General features: G+C 40.8%; 1 protein-coding gene, 2 long non-coding RNA genes and 2 other non-coding genes across 5 annotated transcripts in view; 3 read left to right on the top strand and 2 right to left on the bottom strand.

Moving 5' to 3' along the window:
• Positions 1 to 374: 374 nt before the first annotated feature.
• On the bottom strand, positions 375 to 446 carry TRNAM-CAU (transfer RNA methionine (anticodon CAU)). Its single transcript has one exon. It is a non-coding gene; the product is annotated as a tRNA-Met (tRNA).
• Positions 447 to 1,069: 623 nt separating this feature from the next.
• On the top strand, positions 1,070 to 1,176 carry LOC139805842 (U6 spliceosomal RNA). The gene has a single exon (XR_011730005.1). It is a non-coding gene; the product is annotated as a U6 spliceosomal RNA (small nuclear RNA).
• A 3,129-nt stretch (positions 1,177 to 4,305) lies between these two features.
• On the top strand, positions 4,306 to 9,385 carry LOC139805495 (uncharacterized). The gene is made up of 6 exons (XR_011729842.1): positions 4,306 to 4,428; positions 4,805 to 5,003; positions 5,092 to 5,638; positions 6,166 to 6,213; positions 6,504 to 6,677; positions 9,186 to 9,385. It is a non-coding gene; the product is annotated as an uncharacterized lncRNA (long non-coding RNA).
• Positions 9,386 to 14,231: 4,846 nt separating this feature from the next.
• LOC139805496 (uncharacterized) lies at positions 14,232 to 20,613 on the bottom strand. Its single transcript, XR_011729843.1, has 4 exons — positions 20,029 to 20,613; positions 16,808 to 16,928; positions 16,476 to 16,601; positions 14,232 to 15,332 (listed from the first exon to the last, which is right to left on the bottom strand). It is a non-coding gene; the product is annotated as an uncharacterized lncRNA (long non-coding RNA).
• FOXK2 (forkhead box K2) overlaps positions 19,618 to 26,839 on the top strand; it is a 44,850-nt gene continuing 37,628 nt past the window's right edge. The window contains exon 1 of the mRNA XM_071763948.1: positions 19,618 to 20,111. Coding sequence (XP_071620049.1) covers positions 19,762 to 20,111 — 350 coding nt within the window. The 5' untranslated portion in view covers positions 19,618 to 19,761. The remainder of the gene's footprint in view (positions 20,112 to 26,839) is intronic.

The raw sequence follows: 26,839 nt of genomic DNA, 5'->3' as shown, positions 1-26,839 counted from the left end.
CTGATCTACTCGAAGATGTGCCTGCTCAACAAGGGGGGGTTGGATTGCGTGACCTGTAAAGTTCTCTTCCAGCCCAAATCGTATTATGAAATAATGAAATAAATAATGAAATAATGAAAATAAACAAAGTCCAATAGACGAAGAAAAGGTTGCAGGCACGGCACTTGGGGTGTTCTCTATCCTTCCTTTAGTCGCATACACTACGCGAGACAAAGCAGTGCAAAAATAAATACTGCACCCGAAGCATCAACCAACCCTGCACACTGAAATCAGACACCTTGCAGCCGGGCGCGTCGGTTGCCGCAATGGGAGGACCAACGGGTACACCCGAGACCGCCGCAAAAACCCGGTGAATGAATGAAAAAAACAAACGCTAGCAGAGGATGGTTTCGATCCATCGACCTCTGGGTTATGGGCCCAGCACGCTTCCGCTGCGCCACTCTGCTGCTCCTGCACCGCCTTTCTCCCGCGTGACCATAACCGCACCTCAGAGCTCTCCCCTGCCAACACCCGCACCGCGCTCCGCTCACGCGGCCGCAGCCCTGAGGTCAACGACAGCCCCGGCTCCGCGCGGGGAGAGCGCGGTCCCTGTCAGGGGCCCCAGGGACTGCGGGGGTCCCTGCTACAGTTCCTGTGTGCTGGGAAACTACTGGAAACAACAACAAATTATTTAAATTACTCGCACATTGCCAGATAGCTGATACTAAACAAATTTAATTTAAAAAATACCGATAGATTACCGCACAAAAGGACCACAACCTCTCCCTGATGAAGTCCGCGCAAACACCCCAAGCCTCTCGGCGAGGCGCGCGTACCGCCCCCTTCCCAGAATGCTTTGCAGGTATTTGCATACCTCCGCGCCCGCCACGCGCCTTGCGGGACGTTCTTCCCGGCGCCCCCGCACCGCTCCGCACCGCTCCGCACCGCTCCGCACCCCCGTGCAGCGGGAAAGGCGGAGCGCTGCTTGCCCAAACTGGCAGAGCCGGTGCTTCAGGCACGGCCGCTCTCCCTAACCTAAAGAATCAAAAATCCCAAGGCTACAAATAGCGCAGCTGCAGATGCAGGCTCCGTGCTCGCTTCGGCAGCACATATACTAAAATTGGAACGATACAGAGAAGATTAGCATGGCCCCTGCGCAAGGATGACACGCAAATTCGTGAAGCGTTCCATATTTTCTTTCTCTCCTCTCTCACCCTCCAGCACCCACAGACAAGGACAGGATGTCGGGGACTCTGAAAAAAGGCCAATGGTGACCAAAAATCTCAACTTTTGCTTAGAGGGTGCGTGTATTGAAGCATTTGATCAATGTGGAGTGTTTCTATTGATCCAAAATGATTGTAAGAAAAATGAGTTATTTTCAGGCCTTCTATGAATAGGTAGTGCTCTTTTGGCTTTGGCATTGGGAATTTTGTTTCTATTCACCCTGAATTCTGTGATGAGTGGAGTGAAGTTAACTGAGGTAGATGATTTTTGGAAGAAAAAGCAGAAGAGAAGCAGATGGTGAAGGGGAGAGGGGGAGAAAGTAAAAATAGGGAAACATGAAGTAAATATATGGCTAGAGATGGTCCAGTAAAAATATGCCATCCTATTAGCCTGACTGCTCTGCTTATTTTAATTTTTGTAAGAAATGGTTCAAAGTGAAGAATCCCCAGTTACAGAGTAAGGTCTAAAAGGGATTCAGTTCAAGGCATACAGGTGTTTCCACACCTGCTTAATGTAATGGTTTGGATTCAGAGTCCTTAAATCACTGATAACCAGAAACTGGGAGAATACACCAGACAAAGGATCAAGCAGCCCCATGCATTCTGGAGACTCAGATAGGTAAACTTGATCTCTGTGTGGTTTATATTCTAATTACATAGATCAATTATTTACTGCAGGAAGAAGTTTGCATTAGCATTTCCAGGGAGCCATTTCTCAATCCTGTCTCACAAATATATATATAAAACATTAAATAAAGGGGGTATTTAACCATATTGTTGGGGTTGCAGATTGCTATTGTAGCAACACGGGGCATTTTATATTGAAAATAAGATGGCTTAGGAGATGGGAGGCTGCATAAGCTTGCAAATATATTATTGCTATGCTTACATTTGGAAGCTAAACATGTAGAAGCTCAAATATAAGATGTTTGCTCTGGAAACTAAGGAAGCAAAGTAAAGTGTTTATCAGCAGAAAGGTGATAGTACAGCCAGGAGCTTCAGTGAGAGGACGACGGTGAGAGGAGAGAGTGAGTTGAAGTCATCGTAGCAGAGAGACTGCTATGATCTATATAAACCTCTGAAATTTTTCTTTGCCTGGCTACAGCTGGGGTTCAGGAGGTGGCAGTGCTGCACCTGGTGCCCTCAGTTACATTTCATTGCATTGCTGTGGAGGAAAATGAACCTTAACCTTTGCTGAGCTGGGGTACTGGCTTTGAAATTTTATTCCCAAGTAGCAGCTGCTGCTCTGTAACTTACACTTCATTGTACAAGGAATGTATGTTTATTAAAGGGCTGGGGTGAAAGAGTTCAGGGGCAAAACACTACTGACATGGACATCCAAGTGGTACAATCAATATTAACACAAATATTGGTGGGATTAAAAGCATTCCCTTGCTGTGTCTGTCACACAGCTTCAGCTGAAGCAGGAGAAATTAATACTGTCTAGCAGAACTCCTTAATGAGAGGAACAGGGAAAAAAACCACCACAATTATTGCAAGATCCATACATTATTTTTTTGGTTATCTGTTCATTCTTGAGAACAGAGATATGCACCTTTATTATTAAACACTATTTTTAACTTCATGAGCATGCCTAACAGCAGTAGCTTGCTTAATTTAACACCTTAGCATAAAAGGTGAGCTGCTACATATTTTTCTTTCAAACTTACTAGGTAGAAGTAACAGGTTTTAGTATCCACTTGCCTCTCCCAGCAGTTCTGTGGGTTCAGGATTATTAGGAACTTATAAGCACACAATCGTTTCCAGTAGTTAAGACAGCTCCATTCTTTGGGATGTGGACCTGTTCCTACAGACACTACATTTGTGAAGGCAATCAAAAGAAATGAGTATGAAAAGCTTCTTAAATAGTCACATTTACTTGGAAACACTATCACCAAGTATGTATTTTACTGAAACAATGGTGATAGAGGAGACTTGATATTTAAATGAAAAGGTTAAAATACAAAGGGTTATCTTTGTATAAGTTTATCACTGGGAATTTGCTCTATTTTGAGAAAAGATAAATTACACTGCAATCAGCCTTGTAAAACTTCTCTATTGACTCACACACTAAAATGTGTTGTGAAAATCTGCTCAAAAACTGTTGCAAATGATAAAGGATAGTGAAACTGATTGCATGACTTGATGGCTTTTTTTCTCTTCAGTTTAGTTCAGGTTATGAAAATGTTGAGCAAAACGAAACAAAAAAAAAGATTTTCTTTCGGTTGCTCTGCTGATTCAGCAGATGCAAATAAATGTTTCTTTGAGCTTTCAGTGAACTACTTATTATTCAGCAAACTTGTTTGACTTGTTACTCTGAGCATCCCAAAACTGACAGTAGAAATAACAAAACAAAAGAAAAAAAATTTGTCAGGTATGATTGTCCTTATTGTTTAGATAAAGTTATCCATAAACATTTCCAGCTAACTTGGTCTTTTTATTTAAGGATGTAGTGTATGTGCTAAGAAGTGGCAGAACGCATGCTGTGTGCAGTGTCATCCTTACAGTACACTGGGGCAATGGGGATTCTAAACTTACATTTCCTTTTCCTCGTGCCACTTATTTAATACTTCCCTTTCAACGGGTAAGTCAAATTTCAAGCATTTTATGCTCTTCAGAGGAAGACTGTCGTTTTGTCTCTGAATCTGGTCTTTCAGAAATGTAAAACTGTAACAGAGAATTTTTGCAATTCATATTGGGAGTCGTTGCTTGGGAAAACTGTCTTTTCTTTTTTCTTCTTTGTACAACTTTAACAAATTTTTTACTAAATATTAACATTTTTTTTTACCTGCTTCCTCTCAGCTTCAGCACCTTGGGGGTATCCGGGTACCTGTGAATGTTCCCTCAGCAGACGAGACTGCAGTTGTTTTAACATTTTAAAAAGGTTTTTAACCCCTTCCCTTAACCCTGGGGCTTGACCTTTGTACCCAAGCCTTGCAGACACCTTCTGACACAGTCAGGAACATTGACCCAGACCCAGACCCAGACCCAGACCCAGACCCAGACCCGGCCCGAGGGGCAGCGCTGAGGTAACCCCTCCCGCCCTCACGGGAGCGCTGCGTCATCAGGGCGCGCCGCGCCGCTCGGCCACGCGTCCCGTGTTAACTGCGTCACGGCGGGTGAGGGACTCAGGCGGCTGAGGAGGTAGCGGGGCCGGTACCGGGAAGGGCCCGGGGCCGGTACCGGGAAGGGCCCGGGCCCGGCCTTTGTCACGGCGGAGCGGAAGGTGCTGGAGGCTCGGGATACGGCGGGGAGGGGGGTGTTCCCCTGAGGGGAGGCGTGAGGAGTGGCTGTCCCGGCGCCATGGCCTGATTGGAAACGGCCGCGTTCCCCGCCGCCTCCTCAGAGCCACGGGGCGAGGGGCACCGCTCTTAGGCAGCCCCGGTTCGGGGAGCTTTGCCGGGAGCCTTCCGTGCGGGACTTAGCGCCACATCGCCGGGGGCCCCTCTTCGCCTGCTGCCGGCCGCGCCCCTGGGGGGCGGGTTTGTTGTGACCCTCCCGGAGTGACGGGCTGGGGGCCTTCGGTTTGTGCTGCGGGGAACGTGGGGTGCGATCGGTGGGTCGGAGCTGCCTCTGACGAAATAGTCTGTCTGTCTGGGTAGGCTGTGATGTCACTGCCGGCAAGGAGAGGTTGAAGGCCGCCACTGTTGACTTCTCTGGAAAGGAAGAAGAGGAAGCAAACTCTTGACCACAGAAAGGGAAAAATGAGGATTTATGTGGGGAATCATATCAACTTTTGGCTGACATTTAAGGAAAAATTTTCAGAAATGATGCAGAACTTGCAGGGTTTTTACTGGACCAGTGAGTAGACTGCCACAATACTTCTCTGTTTCCTAATACTGAGTATATGACTATGGGTGTTAATATCAACTGTGTATTTTCTTTCCAGGTATAACTACTACGACCCATTGTCAGAAGCTCAAATGTGCTTCCTCCTTGAGGATGTGAAAAGAATTACTGTGAAAGAAGAGCATTGTCAGGCAGCACTTCATTAATAGGAGTTGATGGAACATGAGTAGTATACTCTCTTTATGTGTAAAGGGTGGATGAAATGTTTTCCTTGATAGTACTTGAAAGACCATAGCTGCCATTTAAAAAATGAAAATGGGGCAGAATTTGTAAAGAAATAGGAAAGTATGCAGCTAATTTAATAAAAATGGAAGATTTTGAATATGCCATATAGAACATCTTATGTCTTTGGTTGTTTGTATTGTTAAGGACTTAATAATAGCCTAGGTGAAACAGAAAGAAAACCTTTGTTTTGCAGAAGAAAAAGTTTATTTAACAATTTTGTTTGTATTTGCGGGTATGACAATGGCAACCAATTGTCTAAAGAACCTTCTCATTCTGAACTTGGAGATGTGAGAACTGTAACTGTGAAAGAAGAGAGAGAGAAGCTGCATGACTGCTTACGAATGGAGACAGATGACATGTTAGTGAAACTTTGGGTTTTTTTCATGTTTTTCACTTGAAAATATTTTGTCTTGATTTTATTACCACTTTTAATTTTGTTTATTAGAAACTCACATCATTCTTGCTCTGATTCATTACCTTAAAACATGTTGGTACATATTGGTTGGTCCTGTCCTTCTGAGGCAAGAACTTCTGAGGCAAGAGAGATTTTGCAGAAGTTATAAGACTGTCAGGGTACACACAGCAAACCTGCTTGTTCAGTGACTGCCTTCCTTTACTGTGCTCAGCATTCATGGAGCAAAAAAGGTGCTGGTACTTTGCATGTGTCCCAGACACTTCAGTAAGCAGCTTCATTTTCAGAGTAGTGAAACTGCACTCCAGGGAAGTGCAGTTGCAATTGTTTGTCCTTTAACCTTTCTCAAAAGAAAAATGTTTGGTTGTTGGCTGAGTGATATTACACAAAAAGGGATGTGTTAGCCTATCTAAAAATAGTGCTGTGCTCAGCAAGGCAACCACACTGTCAGGTGGCTGCTGATGTCTTCTCCTGCAGTGTTCCTGCTGAGGCATTCACAGTTGAGATCAGAAGACCCTCAAATAGGTGTCCTTGTCCATTACTTTTTATTTAGGGTTGAATGATCCACAACAGTGTTACTGAATAATGGTGATTTTGTCCGTGTCTTTGTTATCTGACCTTTAAAAAAAATGTATCTTTTAATGTGTGCAGGGGGGCACTGGGAGCTTAGGACATTGCATTGGTGTTGCAGGATGTGTGCAAACCCCTCACTGTTCTGGTGAAATACATAACACATGTAGCATCTTTGTCTGAATCTCATTTTCCACTGTGGTTTTTCCTGTCACATCCCTAATTCTTCTTACTTTTGATTTTAGTAGGTGAACAAGTTGGGGTTCTGAAAACAATTTTGTGATGCAGAAGAATTCTTGGAAGATAAATACCAGTGCTGATGAAGCTGAGGAATTCAAGTACATTCTTCAAACCAACATTTTTTTCTGGCAACTTTAGTCTGAAGTGCAGCAATAATTCCTGGGAATGAATTGATACAGGTGAGACACAGGATTCTTAATTAATCACTAATCTCAGCCTTCTGGGATGTGAGAAATACCAGGAAAAGAGAAAAAAACTCTGATACCCTAAATGGTAAAGTACATGATGCTTCATTCGAATCTCCTGATATCTATGTGCAGATGCTGAATCCCACTGAATTTTTAAAATACTGGCCAAATGATCAGGCATTTGTATGGAGTGGCAAATAATGACAGCTGTCTTAAGAACAAAGATATGCAAAAATAACAAGATATGTCTCTTGACAGACGTCCTAGGGCATGAGTTCAAGAGATTTGTCCAAAGTCATGTTGGTAGCTAAAGTTGGATCTGAAAAGTAAGATGAAACTCAATTACTGGGTGGGCAAAGTTCTTAATTTTGTTGTGGAAAATAGTGGTTTTCCTTCAGAAAGGAATAGTGGTTATGTAAATATGAGCTTCATGATCTTTTTAAAGGTGTGGTACTGTGCTTCCTATTGAAGGGTGAAGGCAGGCAGCTATTTCCTGCTTTCCAGGCATTTGGGTGTCACATTTTCCTGTTGCTGCTATTGTCTTGGGCCTTATAGAGTGCAATTTTTGGTTTTGTTTTTTTTTTTCTCGTTCTATGTTGCTATATAAGCCTGGGAAAAGAACAAGGTGTTGAAGGTGCTTTATTAATGAATTCTGAAGTAACAATCATAAAGCAGCTCTTGTATTCCAGGCCTTTTACTATCTAGCTAGTTTTAGGTTGGCTACATAGTAACTGCAAAAGAACTGGAAATACCAAAGATAATGGAGCAAGAAGACTTCAACTCACCTGCTTAGTCAGTGGTTTTAATGTTTGGATTCTGTCTTGCTTTTGGAGCCTTGCCTGATGATTTTGGCTTTCAGAGGTTGCTGTTGGAGAAACAGTGGGGGAGTCAGCTAGCATGGATTTTCAGATTCTTGCCAGGTGAAATAGTTTGGGTTTATGAGTGCTGACTGTTATGAAGAGTTGAAATGTTGAAATAAAGCAGGAAGAATGTCTGCAAATAAGATTTGTAGTAGTATTATCAGGACATAGTTAAAGGGAAGTGTTACTGACCTGTGTCTGGTTCTGTTCCTGAATACATTCAGTTCTTTAATGCTTTGTCTGTTACTAACTTCCAACTTAAATATTTTTAATCCCAATCATTCTAGAATCAAATTATTTTTTTGCTTTACATGTAACAACTACAAAACCATCAAAGCAGATAATAAAGAATTTGGGGTTTCTTCAGTGTTTTTTATTTACTCTGGCATTAAGATTGAAGAATGATGAGTCAGAGTAATTGAATAGGGGTTTTTTGAGGAAGCTTTGGGGGATTTGGGATTCTTTTATTTCTGCAATATTTGAACAATAGACATTCAAAAACTACCTGATAGAACTGATTTTCCTAAGAGTTGAATGTGGATTGTATCTTTTCTTGCCTTGATTTAACTAAGAAATTAAACAGAATACAAATAGAAAGTAAATACTCAGAAGTGTCACAACAGTTTGGTCAGGAAGACTGAAACCTCTTGATGTCAGTCGTTAGGAAATGATTGGTTGGGAAGCCCCTACTTTGAAAGTGGGCTTCAGCTTCAGCTCCTGTCTCTCCAAAAATGGTAGTGGCAACTCTTTTTACAGCTATTTTTCCTACCTAGATTTTCTAACAACCATGGGATCTTGTAAGAGCCTGTAGAACTTTGGCAGAAGTTATGAAGAACTTCTTTTTATCTTAAGTAACCTGTTGTCTGAAGACTTGTATGGTTACTGTCCAGACAAGGCAGTTGTAAACTAATTCCCCAAGCTGGAAAGAAAAGAAGCAATCTTGAGGAAAAATCAAGCAATTTGTTAATGCTAAAAACTTACCATGATACTAGTAAAAACAGTTGAGTTTTTTAGTAAGTAAGTAAAACTTTAAATTTAATTTTAAATAATAGAGAAAGAAAAACAATTAAAAAAACAAAAATCCCCCACAAAATCACAAACAAAAAAACCCCAAACCTGAGACTTCTTTTACTAGTCTGCATCCAGACTTTTTAAGTCTAGCCAAAGCATACAGTAACAATTCTTTATTAAACTAAAAGATTTTGTGTGTATTGTTTTTGGTATTTAGTGTTCATAGTCTGTTTTTAATTAAAAAGCTAAGCCTGACAAGCCACTATCTGTGGTTATTTCACTAATGTAACTTGAAAGGGAATGTGTAACATTGCTTTTCCTTACAGGAAATTCACTGGGTAGTCTAAGACACTTAAGTAATTTACTTTATTGTAATGCTAAATGTTAATCTGAATTTCACTACAGTGAAACTATGTATATACATCATAAAAACATAAGTTGTTGGCCTGATCATATTTATTGCACATAGAAAAGCACAAATGGAATTATTGCAATATTTTCCATTATTTCAGAGTTATATTAGGGAAGTTTACTTGCCTGGACATACTTTGTGAAACAATGTCAGCATATTTCATATCTAATATTAAGGTGTTTTATATATCACTGTTACCATTGTGTTACTTTTCAGGGTCACCAGCCAGAAGAAAATCGAGCTCTTGCATAACAACACTGGGGAAGTTTTTGGCCCATTTTGATTTTCCTGTGAGGGTATTGTGACCTATAAAGTATTACTGTAATTTGTAGTATGAAATTCCATGTTACTCATTGAACTTTAGGTCTTAAGTTTTATTGTGTTATGTTAACATTAATAAAGTGTCTGGAATAGATGATTTCACTGTGAGAGTTTGTACATAGAAGGGCAACTAAACCCAAGCCAAAACAGCAACAGGTATTGCTGAGGCTAATTCAGCATTTATTAACTTCCTGGTAGGTTGTGTTACTGAAAGAGTTTTTCACTTTTTGTTTAAAATGCAGAGGTTTAGAAAAGAACCAACATCCTAGTAGCAGTTGCAGCACCAAACGTGCTCACATTTTGAATGTGTTTCTTGCAATTCTTTTTTTTAGGGAACAAGTTTAGTGTATCCCATATACTGGGAAGTATTCTTACAGGTTATTGATGTACTTAAGAATGATGAGTAAAAATAACCTGGACTCTGTGTGTGGTAGTGCCTTCCAAAGTATGAGTAGTCAAGGTCAGATCCTATGTTGTTTGTCTAAATATATTTAATTATTAATATTTGATCTTATTTTGGCTTTAGATACTATGAAAGCTGATGCATGATGTGTTGTAATTACTTCCTTCTCCAACAAAGCTGAAATAAGTCTGGAGCACTTTCAGTAGCTGAAGTTCAACAGAATAGTGTTGGCAGTTCTGAATTGTTTTGTAGTTACAAAGTATGAGTAATCCTGGAACGTTTTTGACTGACAAGTGGTGAAATTACTATGATAGTGTTCAATGTATGATTGTCAGAAGGCAGAAACTCTCAGTGCTCTGATTCTTTTTTTTCTTTCCTTTTCTTCAACCACAAACTTTGATAAGCATTTAGGTTTTGGTCTGAACAGTATTCAAACTTGCTGGGTTTTCCCATCAGCTTACTTTAGAGCACCCTCTCTCTGTGGAGAAATTCCCCTAATTAGGCCACTACACTCAACATGCAGATTTCTTTTAGGAGCAACTTCACCTGCTTATATAAATCTGCTGTTCTTAAATATTATTTTGTTGCTTTTGAAGTATAAAAATTCAATGTTACTTTGTTAACAATGAATGTTTCGCTAAGTGTCACACAGATAGTTCTTTTTTTAAATCAGAGATTATTTGTTGAAGCTTTCCAAGATGAGAACACCACTTCCCATGTGTTTCTGTATTCTCTCTTTGCTCTGTACTTCCAAATCTTTCTGACTACCACACATTCATTCATACGAGTGACTCAGTTTGGCTCACAAAAAAAGTATGACACTAGTTCTCAGTGAAATGTCTTTCAGCACTCTCAGATTTTCTATTTCTTCTCTTTCTTCTTTTCTGCCTCTTGCTAAAATAGGAGTAAGTTCCAAAAGTAGCTTTTATAGGTTTAGTAGTAGGAAATACTGTCATGAGTGTGATGATACTTGGCATTACTTTTTCAAGAAATTTTCATGTCCTGTGTCTGTCACTAGTGGGGCTTTTAAATCAAGGCACCCTGAATGAGTTTCAGCAGTGTCACCTTAGGCAGATTCTCATGAGTCACTGCTGAAAATACTGACCAGGGGCTGGCAGAAGGGAAGACATCAAAGGAGGGATTCCAGAGGGAGGAGTAGTGAAGTTTCAGTTTGAGATGTGTAAATAAAACATGAGTTAGGAGGAATGATGAACCTGACGTTTTTTGTGGTTTGTGTGGTTGCTGGTCTCAGGACAAGCTGGCTTCCTCTTTTCTGGTGTCTCAGCAGAAGCAATTCACATTTCATTCCTTCATAATTCTGGAGTGATTCTTCACCAGTACTGGAACCAAAGCTCTGGGTAGTGACTGTGTTTTCATGAAGCTGAGGTGTCAGCAGATAAGTTGGACACTTCTGAGATCAGATAGAGCCAATAAATGAGAAGATTGGTATTTTTGCTACCTCATTTAAGTCTCAAAGCAATACTTTATTCTGTACTTTTTGTATATAAATGTGTAATTCATGTTTAAGATGTCAAAATAACTTAGCACTCAGTGGTGCAGTATGCAGTCTAGTTTTATCTATAGACTGGCTGTAGTAACTAGAAATAAAGAGGGCAAGTGTGCCTTTGTGTATTTAGGTTTACACAAACCCACTCCCACCCTCCATTTTATTTTACAAAATCATTAACATGGATTGGAAGGAACTTCAGAAGGTCATCTCATCCAACCTTCTGTTCCAAGCAGGGATGACTTTAGGTTTGGATCATTACTCAGAGCCTTGGCCAAATTTTGAAAGTCTCCAAGTCTTTTATAGAATTTTGAAATGTTGTTTAATAGAACATTCATCTTGCATTGCTGTTTTCCATTTTTCTTTTCTTACTGTAGTTGTTGTAGCCCTTATTCATGTTTTTTAAAGTATGTGACCTGGTTGTATGCGAATGCTTAAAATGTTCTTATGTGGACACCTAAATTATACAACTATAGCAAAGGACTGATTTTTATAGCTTTATCTGTCTTAAGTAAAAGCATGTGCATGTGGAGAACATTTTAAGAGGTATCACAAAGGTCAGCTTACTTTCTCTGGGTTTAAGACGATATGGTCTGAAGTGAGATAACCACAGATCCTGTGTTAAGTATCCTCATATTAATTACTATTATATGTCCTATTTGTAATGAGCAAAACCACTTGATACACTTCAATATGAAGTAGTTAGAGACTTTGAAAAATCAGTAGCTCCTATGGAAATAAAAGTTTCTCAGATATTTTAAAGCTAATTAGAGAAGTAATTGTTTTTCAAGGTAGGCTAATCTGCCTTTGTGAAGTTAGTGTGTTTTCCTGCTCTTTATTTCTGCCCTCAGTAGTAAAACGTCTGTGGAGTCTTCAAATGGGAGAAACCTCCCCAGCTTAAGTGATGGGCAAAGTTTGGGGTCTGGGACTAATTCAGACTGGAAAAGCTTTTCTTTAACATATCATGGCTTCAGACATCTTAAAATGCCTTTTTATAGGCTTAAGTTGATGTATGCCATTATTTAGACTTGACTTTTTAAGATTATTCAAATGAAAAAATCTGTAACACTTAAACAGGAGGTGCTGTCTTCAAAAAAGAAAATAAAATCCTGCTCCAGTGTCATACAGTATCATCATACAATAAAATCAACCTGGCTTTGAGTATAGTACAGTTGTGTTCATCTTGTGATTCAGCTGTTGATCTGGGATGACTTAAATGGAATCTATACAGAGCAACTTGGATAGTTCTTGAGCTATTTTTAATCCCAAATTAGATAAAACTACTTGCTGATAATAGAGTGCAACATATTTAATATATCCCAATGACTTCTTCTTTTCCAAAAAGGCAGCTGAAAGTACAGGTTGCAGTAGAAATGTTTATTTTCTTTAAGCATCTTGAAACTTCTGGTTCATTTTATTAATGTGGTCTCACAACTGTTAAGCTTGGACGAGATTTGAGCACAAATACCTCAACAGGTTGTGCTTTGGTTGTGAACTTCAATATACACAGCTGTCGAGGTAGCAGCAGGTGTTGTTTTATGTGAGTGTAGGAAACAACTGTTACTTTAATTTAGCTGTCATCTACCTGTATGTACAGTAGTCCTAGGTCAGCATTTTTTAAAAAGTCTGATCGTAAAATAAATGTTTGCATAATATTATTTCAAGATTGAGTTTGGTGTAAATATATATACAGGAATGAGGTACTTCTATTAAGATGGGCTTCCAAAAGCTACAGCCAGCAGATCACTAATCAAAGTCTAAAGTGCTCTAGTGAATGTGCATAGTGTTCCTGTGAGCTGTTCATAGCAGCACTGATGGCGAGGTTGTGTGCTGAGGGTAACACGGTGCAGTCTGAAGTGCTGGTGAGGGGAGGTCAGGGCTCCCGTTTCAGCAGCACCACTGCTGCAGCTGCTCTGCTCCTCATCCTGTTCCCGGGTGTTTATTCTGGTCTCAGCTGTCCCTCTGAGAGCAGCAAACACTTTCTGAGTCTCTGTGGATGGACTGGGTGTGGGAACTCTCCTGGCTATAAAAGCTTCACCCTGGAAATGCTGTTGTCATTTTTCTCTGGTTTGTTGCTTAGTCATGCAAACATCTGCTGGCACAACGGGAGGGGATGGGAACTGGGGGCAGAGCAGGAAATGACTACCCTTGCAAGCCTGCTGTTGAACTGTTAGCTAAATATTTATTTGTGATGTTAAATACCCTTTATACTTGCAGTCATTCATGAAAGCATTGAGGAAAAAGCTGCTCCAGTTTCTTAAACTACTACGCAAAAAAAATCTAGGATTTTAGGCAAATAATACCTACATTAAGTGACAAATTAGAAACCTCTTGAGCACTAGAACTAGATTATTAAGGGTTTAACTTAAAATTATGAACTCCCAGAATATTGTTTTTTAAGAACTTCTCTTCATTCGCCCACTTTGCCTCATCCATTTAAATATGTATATATAAAATTAAAAAAACACCAAAACAACCAAACTGAAATGAGGCAGGGAAAAAAAGATTGTGAAGACACTTTATAGATCTTTTAAATATACTTATTTCAAAATCTGATTACTTTTCCATATCAGATTCGTTTAATTTTGTAAAAATGGCAAGGGTGGGCTTAGCTGTAGCCTACATCTTGTCACAGTCTTTAGTTTTGTTTTTATCTTAGGATCTTGCTAGAAAATGGCAGTAGTTGGGGTTTTTTTCCACCAGATTTATGGTTGCTATATTAGCAACCATGTATTTTCAGTAGTAAACTTCCTCCTTTTCACCTCCTTCAGATGCCTGAAACACTTCTTCCAGATAAAAAGGAGCTTTTCAGCTTAATCTGCTTTTTTTGCAAAGTTTAGTTTCGTTTTGATACGATATCATAAAGGATGTGATGGGGGAGTGCTAAAAGCTGGGTAAAATAATTCAGTTCAAAATTCATAGAGTAAAATTATACAATTGGAACTCTGAAAGAATTAAAAGGCCACAAATATGCTTTCCACAGTTACGTTACAGAACTGATACATTTTGACAGCAAAAACTGAAAAACTCATTTTTGTCTCTGGAGTACTTTAAAAGGTACTTTAAAGTGTTTATTTAAAACAAGAGTTGTTATACAGCTCTTGACCAAGCAATGAGATGAGCATGAAATGGCAAAAAATGGCTAATTAATTCAATGAAGAATCCTAACAGTAGAATTGTGCTTAAATGTGGTCATAACTAATAGTAATTAACGATCAACATTAAATACAGTAATTGCAGCAACTGATAAGGTTCAGTTTCTCTGGTTATACTTCAAGACTTTGTAGTGGTAGAGATTTGTTGTTTAAAAAGTGGGTAACAAAAAATGCTTTTGAATACTTCTAATTTTCTCCAAGGTATTACGGTTTTAAACATAACAGGAACGTGATGATTAGTTAGCTATTTATTTGGCAAAGATCCTGTGTCAGGCAAGGCTGAATTGTAAATTGATGGGGGTTTCACGTTTCCAGTTACCGCAGAATAATGCTGCTGCGGCTTTCATTTTGTGGTGTGGGGATTTCGAGCTGCTTGATGAATAATTACCCTCTGAGGGTGGATTGGGATGCTTTCAATTTAAGGCTTCAATGTTTGTCTGCTGTTGCTTGAAGAGAAACCGAGGCGTTGTTAGGGCTGGAAACTTTCTCTTGGGCGAGTCGACTCTTGGCCTCCATGGACCGCTTGAGGGTGAAGGTGTGCCCTCAAAAAAATATGAAATAATCCTGACAACACCCCAAGCGCTTTCCCTCACAATCCTCTTTCCCTCACAGAAGAGGCTGGGGCGGTGCCGGGAGGGAGGCCCTCGCAGTGTTTACAAACACCCCTCCCCGGAAAGCGGAGCTCGGCTCCACCCGCATCCCCGGGAAGCGGAGGCTCCGCGCTCAGTCAGCGCCGCGGCCGCCATGGGGCGCGGGGCAGTCTGGGAAGGAGGGCGGGCGGCTGAGGGGCAGCGCGGGGTTCCTGTCAGGAGAGGCGGCTGAGGGCGGTCCCGCTCCGCCCGGCAGCCTTTCCACCGGTAAAATTGTTGTGTTTTGGAGCTGTACAGCGCTGTTTGCTTTCTCTGAAGAGTTAGGAGTAGGCTAACAAGTGCCTGGTGGAGGTGAAATGGTTGTTTTCGCTCTTCTCCCCATTCTCCCTGAAAACAGAAAACCAAAACCGCGTTAACCTGGTTGTAAGAGTATTATTAAGAGTATTCTCTGAAGCATTTTAGGGGTATTTTAATAGTATTTCAAGAGTAGCTCTCCAGTCCATTACCTTGAGAGACCTGAAAGACCCTTCAAGGAAAAAGCTTATCAGACCAACCTTTTTTTAAAGGTACAGTTCTTTGTTTTCTCCGATTAATTTAAAAATCACTTCAGGGACTGGCTAGGTATGTAACTACAGAGCTTCACACAATCCTGATCATTAGCCATTTTTAATCTTTTGTGGTCCTTACACGATGCTTTTTTGGAACACTTTCCTCTGGACCAAACACATTCGTGAGGTTCTGACTAAACTGCAGCATGAGTTTTACATACATCATTACATTTCAACATGTATAGCTCCAGTATGGTTATTGAGATTACTGAAAAATGTGATTGTATAAGGCAGTGGTTTTGAGGCTGTGTGTTGGAGGAAGTTGTTACTGCTTACAAGGGGCTTCTCACCTAGCAATTAGGAAAAAAAGTGTGTTTGTCAGAGGCAGAGATATCCACTTGTGAAATCTTTCCTCATTCAGTTTTGTAGATTTTGGTATTGAAAGTGTTCATCTCATTAAAACGCATAAAATTGGTATTGTGGTTTTGCAAATTAAGTTTTTTGGGTTTTGTTTAACAAAAATAAAATCTTACTGGAAGCTTGTTACACTTCCTGTAATAAAAAGATTACGGATAGCTCCTAGTGGCTTTTAAAAGCTGTTTAGTGCTGGTTGTGTCAAAGTAAGCAATTAGGGTCACTTACTCTACTTGATTATTCATTACGTTCTTCTAGTAGTATTACATGCTTTTAGATCTGGGAAATGTGCATCTTGAGAAGTGTGCTTTAGAACTTCAAAGCCCTCTGTACTGAGCATGTATTTCTAATAAGAAAACTGAAGAAAGAGAACTTGGTAATACGACAGTTTACCTAGCCCCAAGCACAGGCAGACTGTAAGTGAACACCCTTGTGTTGCTATAGCATGAGCTTCAAGAAAAAAAAAGAACATGCCTAAAAATATTTAGTCATTTGTGGTCAAATGAAATAGTATTAATGTAATATATATTAATATATATGTATTAATAATATTTTACACAGCACTTACACATTTCTGTCAAACTTGGGTCAGGTTGTTTGAATGTTAGATGGTGAAGGTGATATCTGCTAATTCTTAATTACTGTGATGAAGTCAGGTGCTGCTGCATAATTCGATGTGGACTGAATAACTTAACTCGAAGGGCCAGAAGTGGGAGAATTCAATGAGTACTTTGTGACTTTGTTCACTTTCAGGTGCCTCGGATTAAATTTTGGGCAGTAACTTGGAGCCCTATTTCTGTCCTCAATAGTCACAGTGGATGCAAAGCAGACAGACAGAGAAGAGTGGCTTTTGTTTACCCTTGACTGGCAGGGAGGAGCAGTGTGTGCAATAGTACATACCTGCTATGCAGTTCCAGTGTCAAGACCAGTTTATGTTCAGGGAGCTTTCTGGAGAACCCAGAACAGCACTGGAGAATTCTGTCTAAGCACGAGTTGTTTCACCACATCCAGCTGCTGTTTCCTATTTCATACAACAGAGAACAGAACTGCAAGTGGGCAGGTTGGAATGACCTGTAACTGTGCAATTTTGTGTGGGTACAAAGAAAGTGACTAAATCTGCACCAGTTTAGAAAAACATGGGCAGAAAGATCTCACCTGTCCTCTTAAAATGAATATAACTTCTGACAGTGGGATTTGTTGTTTGCTCTAGAATGTTGGTAATACAAAAGTAAATGGACTTTCTGTTTCTGCTCAGTCACTTTCTATAGTGTAGCATACTGACCATAGGCTGCTTGGGAAGTCATTTCAGTGTATATTACAAAGCTGTTCACCATTCTGTGTCAGTAGGTGTGTTCTCTATGCTGTGCCACTACAAAAAGAACAGGAAGGTATATCAGCCTTCTGCATTTAGTACTGGACAGTGTTAATGCATTAATGTGAATTAACAAGTTTGTAATTCACGTAACAGAAAATATTGAAGTAGTGTTAATGCCTTTGACTTTGATGAGCTGAGCAACCACAGGAGTGGTGGAAAGTGCTGCTGGCTTGATGGGAGTTCACCTGGCTGCTCTCCCAATCTGTCTGTTTTCTCCCATACTGCAGGTGTGGGGGTGTGTTAGGAGGTGGAAATCCACTGGTAATTCTCATCCGGCATACCCCTGAGGATCCCAAACTGATTGGTTAGCAAAGCAGGCACAACATTTCTATAGCTGCAGCAGAGCCAAGGAATTAGAAAAAAAAGCTGAGAATCAGAGTCATAACTGGCTCTCTGATGCTCCACATTTTCTGTGCCAAGCATATGTTGGTATAGAAGAAAGTCTGATTCTAAATACCTAAATGTGGGCAAGATTTAACTAAAGTTTTCTGTAAAAGAAACCAAAGCTCTAAATTGTTGCTATATTTTACTGCATCTGATGTGCATGTGTGGTCATACAAATTGACTTAACCAGCGTGGAACTGTGATGTATCTGCTTGTACCAAACACTGATACAATCCCAAGGGTAAAAACAAAGTTTGCCATAGCTTTGCAGGTAGCAGGCATTGTGTTCCTAATCATACACAAAATATATCAATAGTTACAGATCTGTTGACTCAGATATTTAAAAACAAAAGTTTGAATTTAAAATTTACTACATGTTCATTAGAGTTAATTGGTTTTGGCCAGAGCATAAAAACATTTTTAAAGATTTTCAGTGCCTGCAGAGCGTGTGTGTACAGGTGAAGAAAGTATTCAAATGTCTTCTGAATTAATAAATAACAGTGAATTTCAGTATTGTAAAAAAGCCCAAATAAACAACAGAAAAATGCTCTTAAACAAAAAGCGCTTGAAAATATGGTAAGGCTATCAGGACTGTTAAAATGAAGTGTTTGGAGTGTTTATGTTTGTGTACAGATGTTTTAGTACCCTTTCCACAGTTTATAGACAAAAGTGTTTTTTAATTGTTTATTCGCCATTCTGACAGAGTGCCCGGTCCCTGTCATGCTTAGAGAGGAGCATGCAAACATTCTTAGAAAATTTTGATAATTCTCAATTATCAAATTGTCAATCAAATTATCAATTATCTCAAAAAATAATTCTCAATGCAGATACTGTGTTTGGCAGACCGAGTACAATTGATGTCATCTTTTTGGTAACCTGTTATATTTTGAAGTCAAAACCACTGATGTGGATTCTCGATCGGGTTTTCCCATGCTGTTAACCTTTGATATTTTCTCTCCCATGCACTGTGGCCCTCGGGAAGGGGTAACAAACAGTCTGCTGTAGCCGTGGGGTGTCTGGTTCTGTTTTGTGGTGTCAGATTGCTTGCTTACTTTTTTGTGCCCTAGTTCCTATGAGAAAAGCAGGGCTAAGCCGAGTCAGTTGTGTGCACAAGTCTACAGACAGATTTACCTGAAACTTAAAGCACTGTCCTTGTTTTACGTGGTTACTATAAACCAAGACCGGGAGCTACCTCTAGCTTTAAACTTAACCCTTAAAAGGGCATCAGATCTATAGGATATATCAAACCTTTTTTTTTTTTTCCTTCCGGTGGAAGGCTCCACTTGAGCCTCAAACTACCTGCTAGGTGGGTGGCCGACCCTCTAGCAGTGTTTGGGTGCTCTTAGTCACTGTTTTATTCTCGATTATTCCCCCCTCCCGCATCGCTAGCGGAAGGCATGTGTGCCACACGAGCTACCTGCCGGGTGAAAAACACGTACGAGGGCTGCGGGAGGTGCCGGCGGCCTCGTTCCAGGGGCCTGGGGCGGGTGCTGCCCCCTCCGCACCGGGGACTGCGTGAGGAGCGGGTGGCCGCAGCCCCCCCAGCCTCCCGCAGGTGCCTGAGGCGCGGGGCTCCGCCGCCGCCCCGGCCCTGGGCAGGAAGGGGCTCCGGGGCGGAAGATGGCAGTCAGGCCAACCCCGCCGGGCTGAGCCAGCCCTGCCCTGCCCTGCCTCCCCTCCCTCCCGGCCGGCCGGGAAGGGGCTGCTAGCGCCGCGGCAGGGGCGGGGGCTCGGCGCAGCCCTTCTCCTGCCACGGTCGGGGTGGGGGGGACGGGACAAGGGTCGCTCCGCTCCCCGGCGCCCGGGTCTGCTCCGTGTTTTCCGGCCTTTCCCGTGTTCTCGGGCTCCGACATTCGAACGTGCTGCGCGGCGCTGGCCTCGGCGCCGCTCGCCATTGGCCGCGCCGCCATAGCCCCATGGGCGTGCGGGCCGCGCATTGGCCCGGCGCCGCCGTCCATCAGGCAGCGGCGGACTGCGTCAGGTTGGGTTGAGCTGCCGTCCCCTTCCCTGCCTGTGTCTGGCGGCGGCTGCGGCTGCGGGGCCGGTGCGGGCGGAGGGGCGCAGCGGAGGGCGGCCCGCTCCCTCGCTCGCTAAGATGGCGGCGGCGGCGGCGGCCGTGGCGAGGCTGGAGGGCCGGGAGTTCGAGTACCTCATGAAGAAGCGCTCGGTGACCATCGGCCGCAACTCGTCGCAGGGCTCGGTGGACGTGAGCATGGGCCACTCCAGCTTCATCTCCCGGCGCCACCTGGAGATCTTCACCGCTGCTCCCCCGCCGCCGCCACCGGCCGGCGCGGACGGGCCGCCGCCTCCGCCTCAGGGGGACCCCGCAGCTGCCACCGGCGGCGGCGGAGGGGACTTCTACCTGCGCTGCCTCGGCAAGAACGGCGTCTTCGTGGACGGCGTGTTCCAGAGGCGGGGGGCGCCGCCGCTGCAGCTTCCCCGAGTGTGAGTAAAGCGGGGGCCGGGCCTGCCGTTCTCCCCCCGTCACACCGGGGCCCTCAGGGCCGGGCCCGGGCCCACCCGCCGGCGCCTCGCCGCGCCGGGTTGCTCCGTCCTTCCCGGGAGGACTGGCTGCGGTGGCGGGGGTGGTGCCGCGGCTCATCCGCGCCAGTTGTCCCCGTTGCCTTTTGGGTGGCACATGGTGTGTGACAGACGGGGAACCGGCCCCGACCTGACGACACAGGCGGGAGCTGCCTTAGGCCTCCTTCCCTGCCGCCCGGGCACCGGCATCTCCGTCCGCAGTCCTCGAATGTGCCCTTCCTCTGGGCCCCGCCGGCAGATCCGTTCCCACGGCAGTCGCTCCGGCAGCCCGTGGTACAGGTGGGAAGCGTGAGCCCCCGGCAGCCCCGGGGCTGGTGGTTGACAAATGGTCACCCCTTCAGTGCTGTGTCTTGCACGCAGCAGAATCTGTTGTGAATTTGGGTGCAAATCCGTCAGTAGCAGTGCTTGAAGGTATTGTAATTAGCAAATAGAATGGGATACACCCTTGAGTATTGTTTACGTGCTTCAAAGGAAACCACTCGAGTGGTTATCCACATATCTGGGATTTCTGAATTTGAGATCAGTGTTGAGTAAATCTTGTAACAGCTTTCGTGCTTTTGCAGAATGTCAGGGGGATGTTTTAGGCGTGTGATTGCCTTCTGATTTTGTGATAGTTTGTGCCTTTTTACCTAATTGAAACGTTTATTTTTATGGGTGAGCTAAATCATCCATGTGAAATACCTCTGCTAGTCTTGGTGTTTTAAAATGTCTATCCTTACATGACAACAAATGTATTTAGAGTTTTAAAATGGTAATACATTCCTTTACCATTACCAAACATTGACTGTCTTTGCAAAATAATTTTCTAGGGCAGTATGTGAGGCCTACCTACTCCGTTTAAGGATATGCTGAACTGTAAATAAGTAATCTAGGTTTTGAGTAGTGACATGTATGAAAAGTGAAAGTCGTTTGGTTTAGTACGTTTCAGGTGTCTTGACTGAGGAACAGCCAGAAAATTACAAAACATGGTTAGTGACAGTCTTAATGCCTTGTAAGTTTTTAAGCTGTGTTCAGGATGTCGATGATGTATTTTCCACTTTGACAATGTTAGTTTCCCAACCTGATTCCTCTGTGAAAATCAAATTTTGCTACCTTTCTGCTTTCTAGGAAATGCTTATTTTGAAAGGGTTTAACAGTGCCAGTATGTGTAGAGTTGTATAATCATGAATACAGTTGGATGACTTGTTTGACCTCTAATTGTAATACCTATTTTTGCTTTCTGCCTTTCAATATTATTAATCATTTGGCATGTGTTTTTTTTAATCTATGAAATATAGATCAAATATTTTTTTTTACTTTGTAAACAGTTTTATATACAGTAATTGCACACAAGTCATTGATGTGTGTTGGTTGCAAACAGTCTGGAATTAGTTCGAGTAATTTTGTCAGTGGCATTGTGCTCAATGCTTAAGACCTTGGGGAAAAAAAAAGTACTGCTTCTTCATACTGTCTAATTACTGACCTGTAATTTATTTTAGTTCTTTCTATTTAGTTCTTTCTATTGTTGCTTTTTAGGGGGCAAGACAAATCTGAAGGATTTTTTGTGTCACTTTTTCACTGAACAATGATGAAAACTTCTGTACAGTTAAAATCTCTTCACGAGTGTGTGTGGGTGTTGGTACAGAAGCAAGTGTTTTCTTAGAGAAGTCTGTGTTCAGTGACACCATTTCTTAGACTGCACACTACCAGCCTTTGGTTTCAGGATCTGTAAGCTGGTTGAAGCAGTTATCTCCTGGTTACAAAATGTAGGTGTGATCTTCCATAAATAAAAGGTGGCATACCTTCAGTTCTGGCAGGAACAATGGAGCAGTGTGTATGCTGGGTGAACTGGGATTTCTTTAGTCATCAGGCATTGGGATGAGTTTTGGCTTGAAGGGCAGGCAAAATCTACAGGGTCATAGTTAGATTGGTGATGAAGATTCAGTGCTGCTTTATTGCTCTCTTTTTTTTTTTTTTTTTTTTTTTTTTTTAAACGTCTGCTTGTAAAAGTAAAGTCATACTGATACTGTATAGGGAAATAGTAATTTCATTATTTGCAAAGCTTTTTTAATTTTAAACACAAGAATCTTCAGGCAAATTCAAAGTAGACATTATCTGCTTATAGCAAGCCATTACTGATGACTAATAGTGTTTGTAGCCCTGTTCTTGAGTTTCATTGTAGATTTCACTGGTCACACTGAAGATGATCTCCCGGATTTTAAGAATCAAACTTAGCTACTTTGGTATAATGTAAACATTATTTAACAGTTGAAACATGATTAGAAAGGAAGTAGTTTTGGTATGAGATCAAGACTGATGGTTGCTAACCTCCAGCTCAAGTAATCACTTGATCTATTTTTGTTGGTGGTGTTTAATCCTACTGTGTTGCCAGTAATATGCTTTGCCTATGACTAAAGAATCACTGGAAATTTTAATGGCAGGTGAAGTTTAAAAAAAAAAATGGAGTGGCCTGTTCCTTCTGTTTATTTTTAGGTGATCTTGGAAACCAAGAATGGAGGGTCCATTTCTGTTCTAATTAATAGTGATTTACAGATGTTTCCAAATAAAAATATAGTTCCAGACTTGATAGGCTTTATTTAATTGTCATTAGTAGTTGTATGTAGTTCCAGTGTCAGTGTCCTTGGATTTTTTTTTAAATTTTTTTTAAATTTCAGCACAGTGTTTTAATACGATTGCATTAATGATGTTATGGAACTTCCTGCTTTTGGAAGGGAAAAAGAGAAATATAACTTTGTCTCCTGCAGAACACACCTTTTAATATCTAGAAAAATTAAATTATTAATATTAGAGTATACTGCTGCTTGTAATAAGGTGCCTTTGCTTCTACAGACATAAATACCATAAGACATGGAGTTACTCTGAGTTAAGGTAACTGTTCTGGTTGCTATTTTTAATGATAATGTGGGCAAGGGAAGCCTGGCCCACAGATGAAATGTTTAAGTTTTCAAGCAGGAGATAAGAGCAGTGGAAAATGTGTTTTTTGTTTTTCCAGGTCTTACCAGACTCACATACATACTTGCATATATACAAACCAGCTGTCAGTTTATTAGATGAATAAAATGGGAGATGGGGGGGGAAATGCTTTTTTTTTGTTTGTATCCAGTAAGCAGCCCTCCTGTCACTGTAACACCCAGAGGCACACAATTAGGGAGATGTTAGGGTCTCCTATTAAATACAGACAAATCAAAGCAGTTCACTTAGTCTTGTACAACAATCTCTAAGGATTAATGGACTGTCCACTTCATAATGCTCAGATCTTTTAATTGACTCATTTGGCGCTTGTCAAATTTCTCCCCAATTCAATGAAAGCATTTTTAGGATAATTTGCTAGGTAAATTGTAACATTAATATTTGACTTTTGAGGTACTCTGCTTGAAAAATACCTTTTGTGCTGGACACAGCAGCAGTTGTTGACAGAGCTCTTGTGTAGGGCTTTTGGAGAGGCATGATTCCAGACAGATGTAACTGATACAGCTGGAAAAAGCAGACTGACTCCTCAATACAACTTAGTTCTGAAGAAGTTTTTATTTTGTTTTCATTTTGGGGTTTGTTGGATGTGCTTTTTAGATCTGAAGTCACAAAGGTCTGACATCTTGGGATTGACTTTTTCCAAGACAATGTCTTGTTCATTTGGACAAAACTGTGTATTTTGTATTTTAGTAGTTAGTGTTGGGTTTGTGGAAGTAATTTTTGACTCACAAACAAGATACCACTAATGTAAAAACAGTCAGTGCAAAGGTGCATTGAGTCCATTACCTGCTTCCAGGAGCAGTAACATCCCTAGGGAGGGACATAAAAATGGAGAAAGGCAAATTATTGTTTCCCTTGTTTTTTCTTTTGGATCCCAAAGTCAGAGTTGATTTCTTTTTGAGTTATAACCATTTACTGTTTGCATTTTCATGGTTTTTTTTAAAGAATAATTGCAGGGGTTTTGTTTTTAATCCCCATAACCTTCTTGTGTCTTCAGTATCCTTGGGCAGTGAGTTCTGCAGTGTAATTGGAACCTACATGGGGAAAAATACCTTTTTGTGTTGAGCTTTTTGAACTTGACACCTGGTAATTTAATTTGATGCAATCAAGTTCACTCTGTTAAAATAAGCAGGAAATAATTCTCCCATTCTGTCATTCTTTTTGTAGACATCTTTACATTACTAATTATCAGAGCTCTTACAGTAAACCACATTGAGCATGTTTCACTTTAGCCTAAGTCAAGCCTATATGGCTGCAAGTTAAAAATTTGTTTGGTTGTATTCTTGTGCTTTTCTTCCTAGTATACTGATAGCTGAATAAATATTTTTAGATTTATTTTGTGGTCTTGGTCTGCAAACTGGGGTTACTGCTGTCTTGTAAGTAGCAGAAACCTTCCTTCTGATGAAAGCCAGTAGATTCAGAATAATCAAGTGTATCTATTCAGTAAGTTTCTCAGAAATGTTTGTTGTGTTTGGCATTGTCTATTGTATTCCTACCATTACCTATAGCATTCTCTTTTGTATCAGAATGCAACCTCTGATGTATCTGAATACTTTTTTCTGTCATCTTACTGCAGTTACTTAAATTACACACGAAGTTGTGGATGAGTTAGAGCTGTGGCTGCACACGTGTTCAAAATTTCTCACTGGAAACAACTTGAGTTTGGCTGAACAGTTGAAGTTAACAGATCATAATGTCTCCTTAGGTAGTGTTACTTGCTACCTTAGGAAGAATGTTCTTTGCTTTTTGTGGCTTATGATTTATGTTTGGAAGATTTTTTTATTAATATCAAAGTTATATACTCTAAGAAATCAAAACACTTTTTTTAAGGAATACATTTGTAAGTATAGGTTAATACCTCGGGCCCAACTGGCACCTGCTTTTTCTCTTTCTTGACAAGACTTCTGAAAGATACATTTGTTCCTGAGGAAGACAGCTGGCTGAAATGGTTTTGAGACTTTATGACTGGTTTGTGTTCAGAGGAGTATTCTGGAGTTTCATACCTGTTCGTATCAAAACTATGATATACTTGGAAATCATTTCTAAGCATAAAACTAAGAAATGTTGGACTTGGATTTGACTTATTCCTAAGACTCCAGAAACTTTCATTTACTTTCTTTAGCAGACACTATCCCATGCCATAGGAACTGATAAGGTTAACTGGGCTATGTTATAGGTGCTTTCTTGGCTACTTTAAAGTAGGATTTTTAAATGTCAAGCTCAGTAGATCTGATTGAAGAGGAACATGGGAGGAAGAAGGTAGAGAGCATATTATTTGAAATGAAAATAGAGATGAACATAAAGTTTCTGTACTTATAATTTGTGTTACAGTTGCTGCTGTGATCTAATTTTTTTTCATATGTCCCTCTCAATTGCACTTACCTTATGACTGGATGTTTTTTGTGTTACTGAAACAGCATTGCAAATTGTCACAGACCAATCAGGTAGCTGAAGTGAAGCTTAAGTGGTTTTATATTTGGATTAATTACCACTTGCCTTGCTTTTTGTGTTGGTATGATTGATGTGTATATAAAACCTCCTTACTCAGATCTATGGTTTTACTGAGCTTACAGTGTTCTTACATCTGTTGTTTGCTATAGGAGTAAGTACATTCTTTTTATAGTTACATGAAATACTATAAACTGGGAAATCATCTTAAAAATTGATGGCTTCTTTATTGTCTGTAAAGTTGCAATTCCATGACAGAGGCACGATGAGTGTTGTTTTAGTTTGAAGGTACAATGGCAGTATTAAAAGTGTCTGCTCTAAGAATCTGTAGTTGAGAGTTTTGAGATTCTTACCTTTACTTATGATAGTGAGGTAGAAGATATGTAAATTAAATAGTTCTTTTCTTTGCATAGATTAAATCAAAATACTGATAATCAGTCGTGAAATGTGCTAGATAGGAAGAGACAGTTTTTGCTGTTTAAGAAGTGTAAGTTAAATAAGTTAATAAAGCAAATTAATCTTTTACCCTTGCTTTTCAAAATAAATTTGTATGATTAATTTGCTTATAATCAGGAAATTACATTGTCCTGTAAATATATGTCCTTCATAAAGGCAAATGTGTTAGAGAATAATTCTGCTTCAGAGGAATTGTGCTGCTATTGGGTTTTTGTTTGTTTGTTGTTTTTTTGAGCATGTGTAATTCTCATGCTCAAAGAAAAATATTTTTTTCAGTCATGCCTAAAATATTTAAAATAAGATTATTATTTTCAGTAAATACCAGTGTCCTGAAGACCTCTCAAGCCCAATTTACATAATTTACCCTGATTTTGTCATATGGTAGTGTAAGGTCTTCTCTTTCACAGTCTGAAGAGTTTTCACAACAGTCTTGTGTTTACTAATAAGCTCATGTCTTTCATGGACTATCATACTGAAATATTGGGAAGGTGGTGGTTTTGTCTAGTGTCTTGCTTGTTTTCATAAAAAGTTGATGTGTAGTGACAGTTGTTTCCTGTGACTTCCTGCCTTAAAGGAGTTTTTTGACCTAGATAAAGCAGTCAGAGGGGAGGAACCATATTTATTCTGCAGCTATTCCACATTGGATGACATAGAAAAGTAAACGTTTTATTCTTCAGTTTAGAGTTCATCAGTGCTGTTTTATCACTGAAGGGTGCTGAGGCTTGAGGAAGTTACCTGAAGAGCTAGTCCAGATCTTT

Source organism: Heliangelus exortis, chromosome 20 (genome assembly GCF_036169615.1).
Source record: "Heliangelus exortis chromosome 20, bHelExo1.hap1, whole genome shotgun sequence".
NCBI lineage: Eukaryota > Metazoa > Chordata > Aves > Apodiformes > Trochilidae > Heliangelus > Heliangelus exortis.
This window is presented reverse-complemented; position numbering and strand designations above follow the sequence as displayed.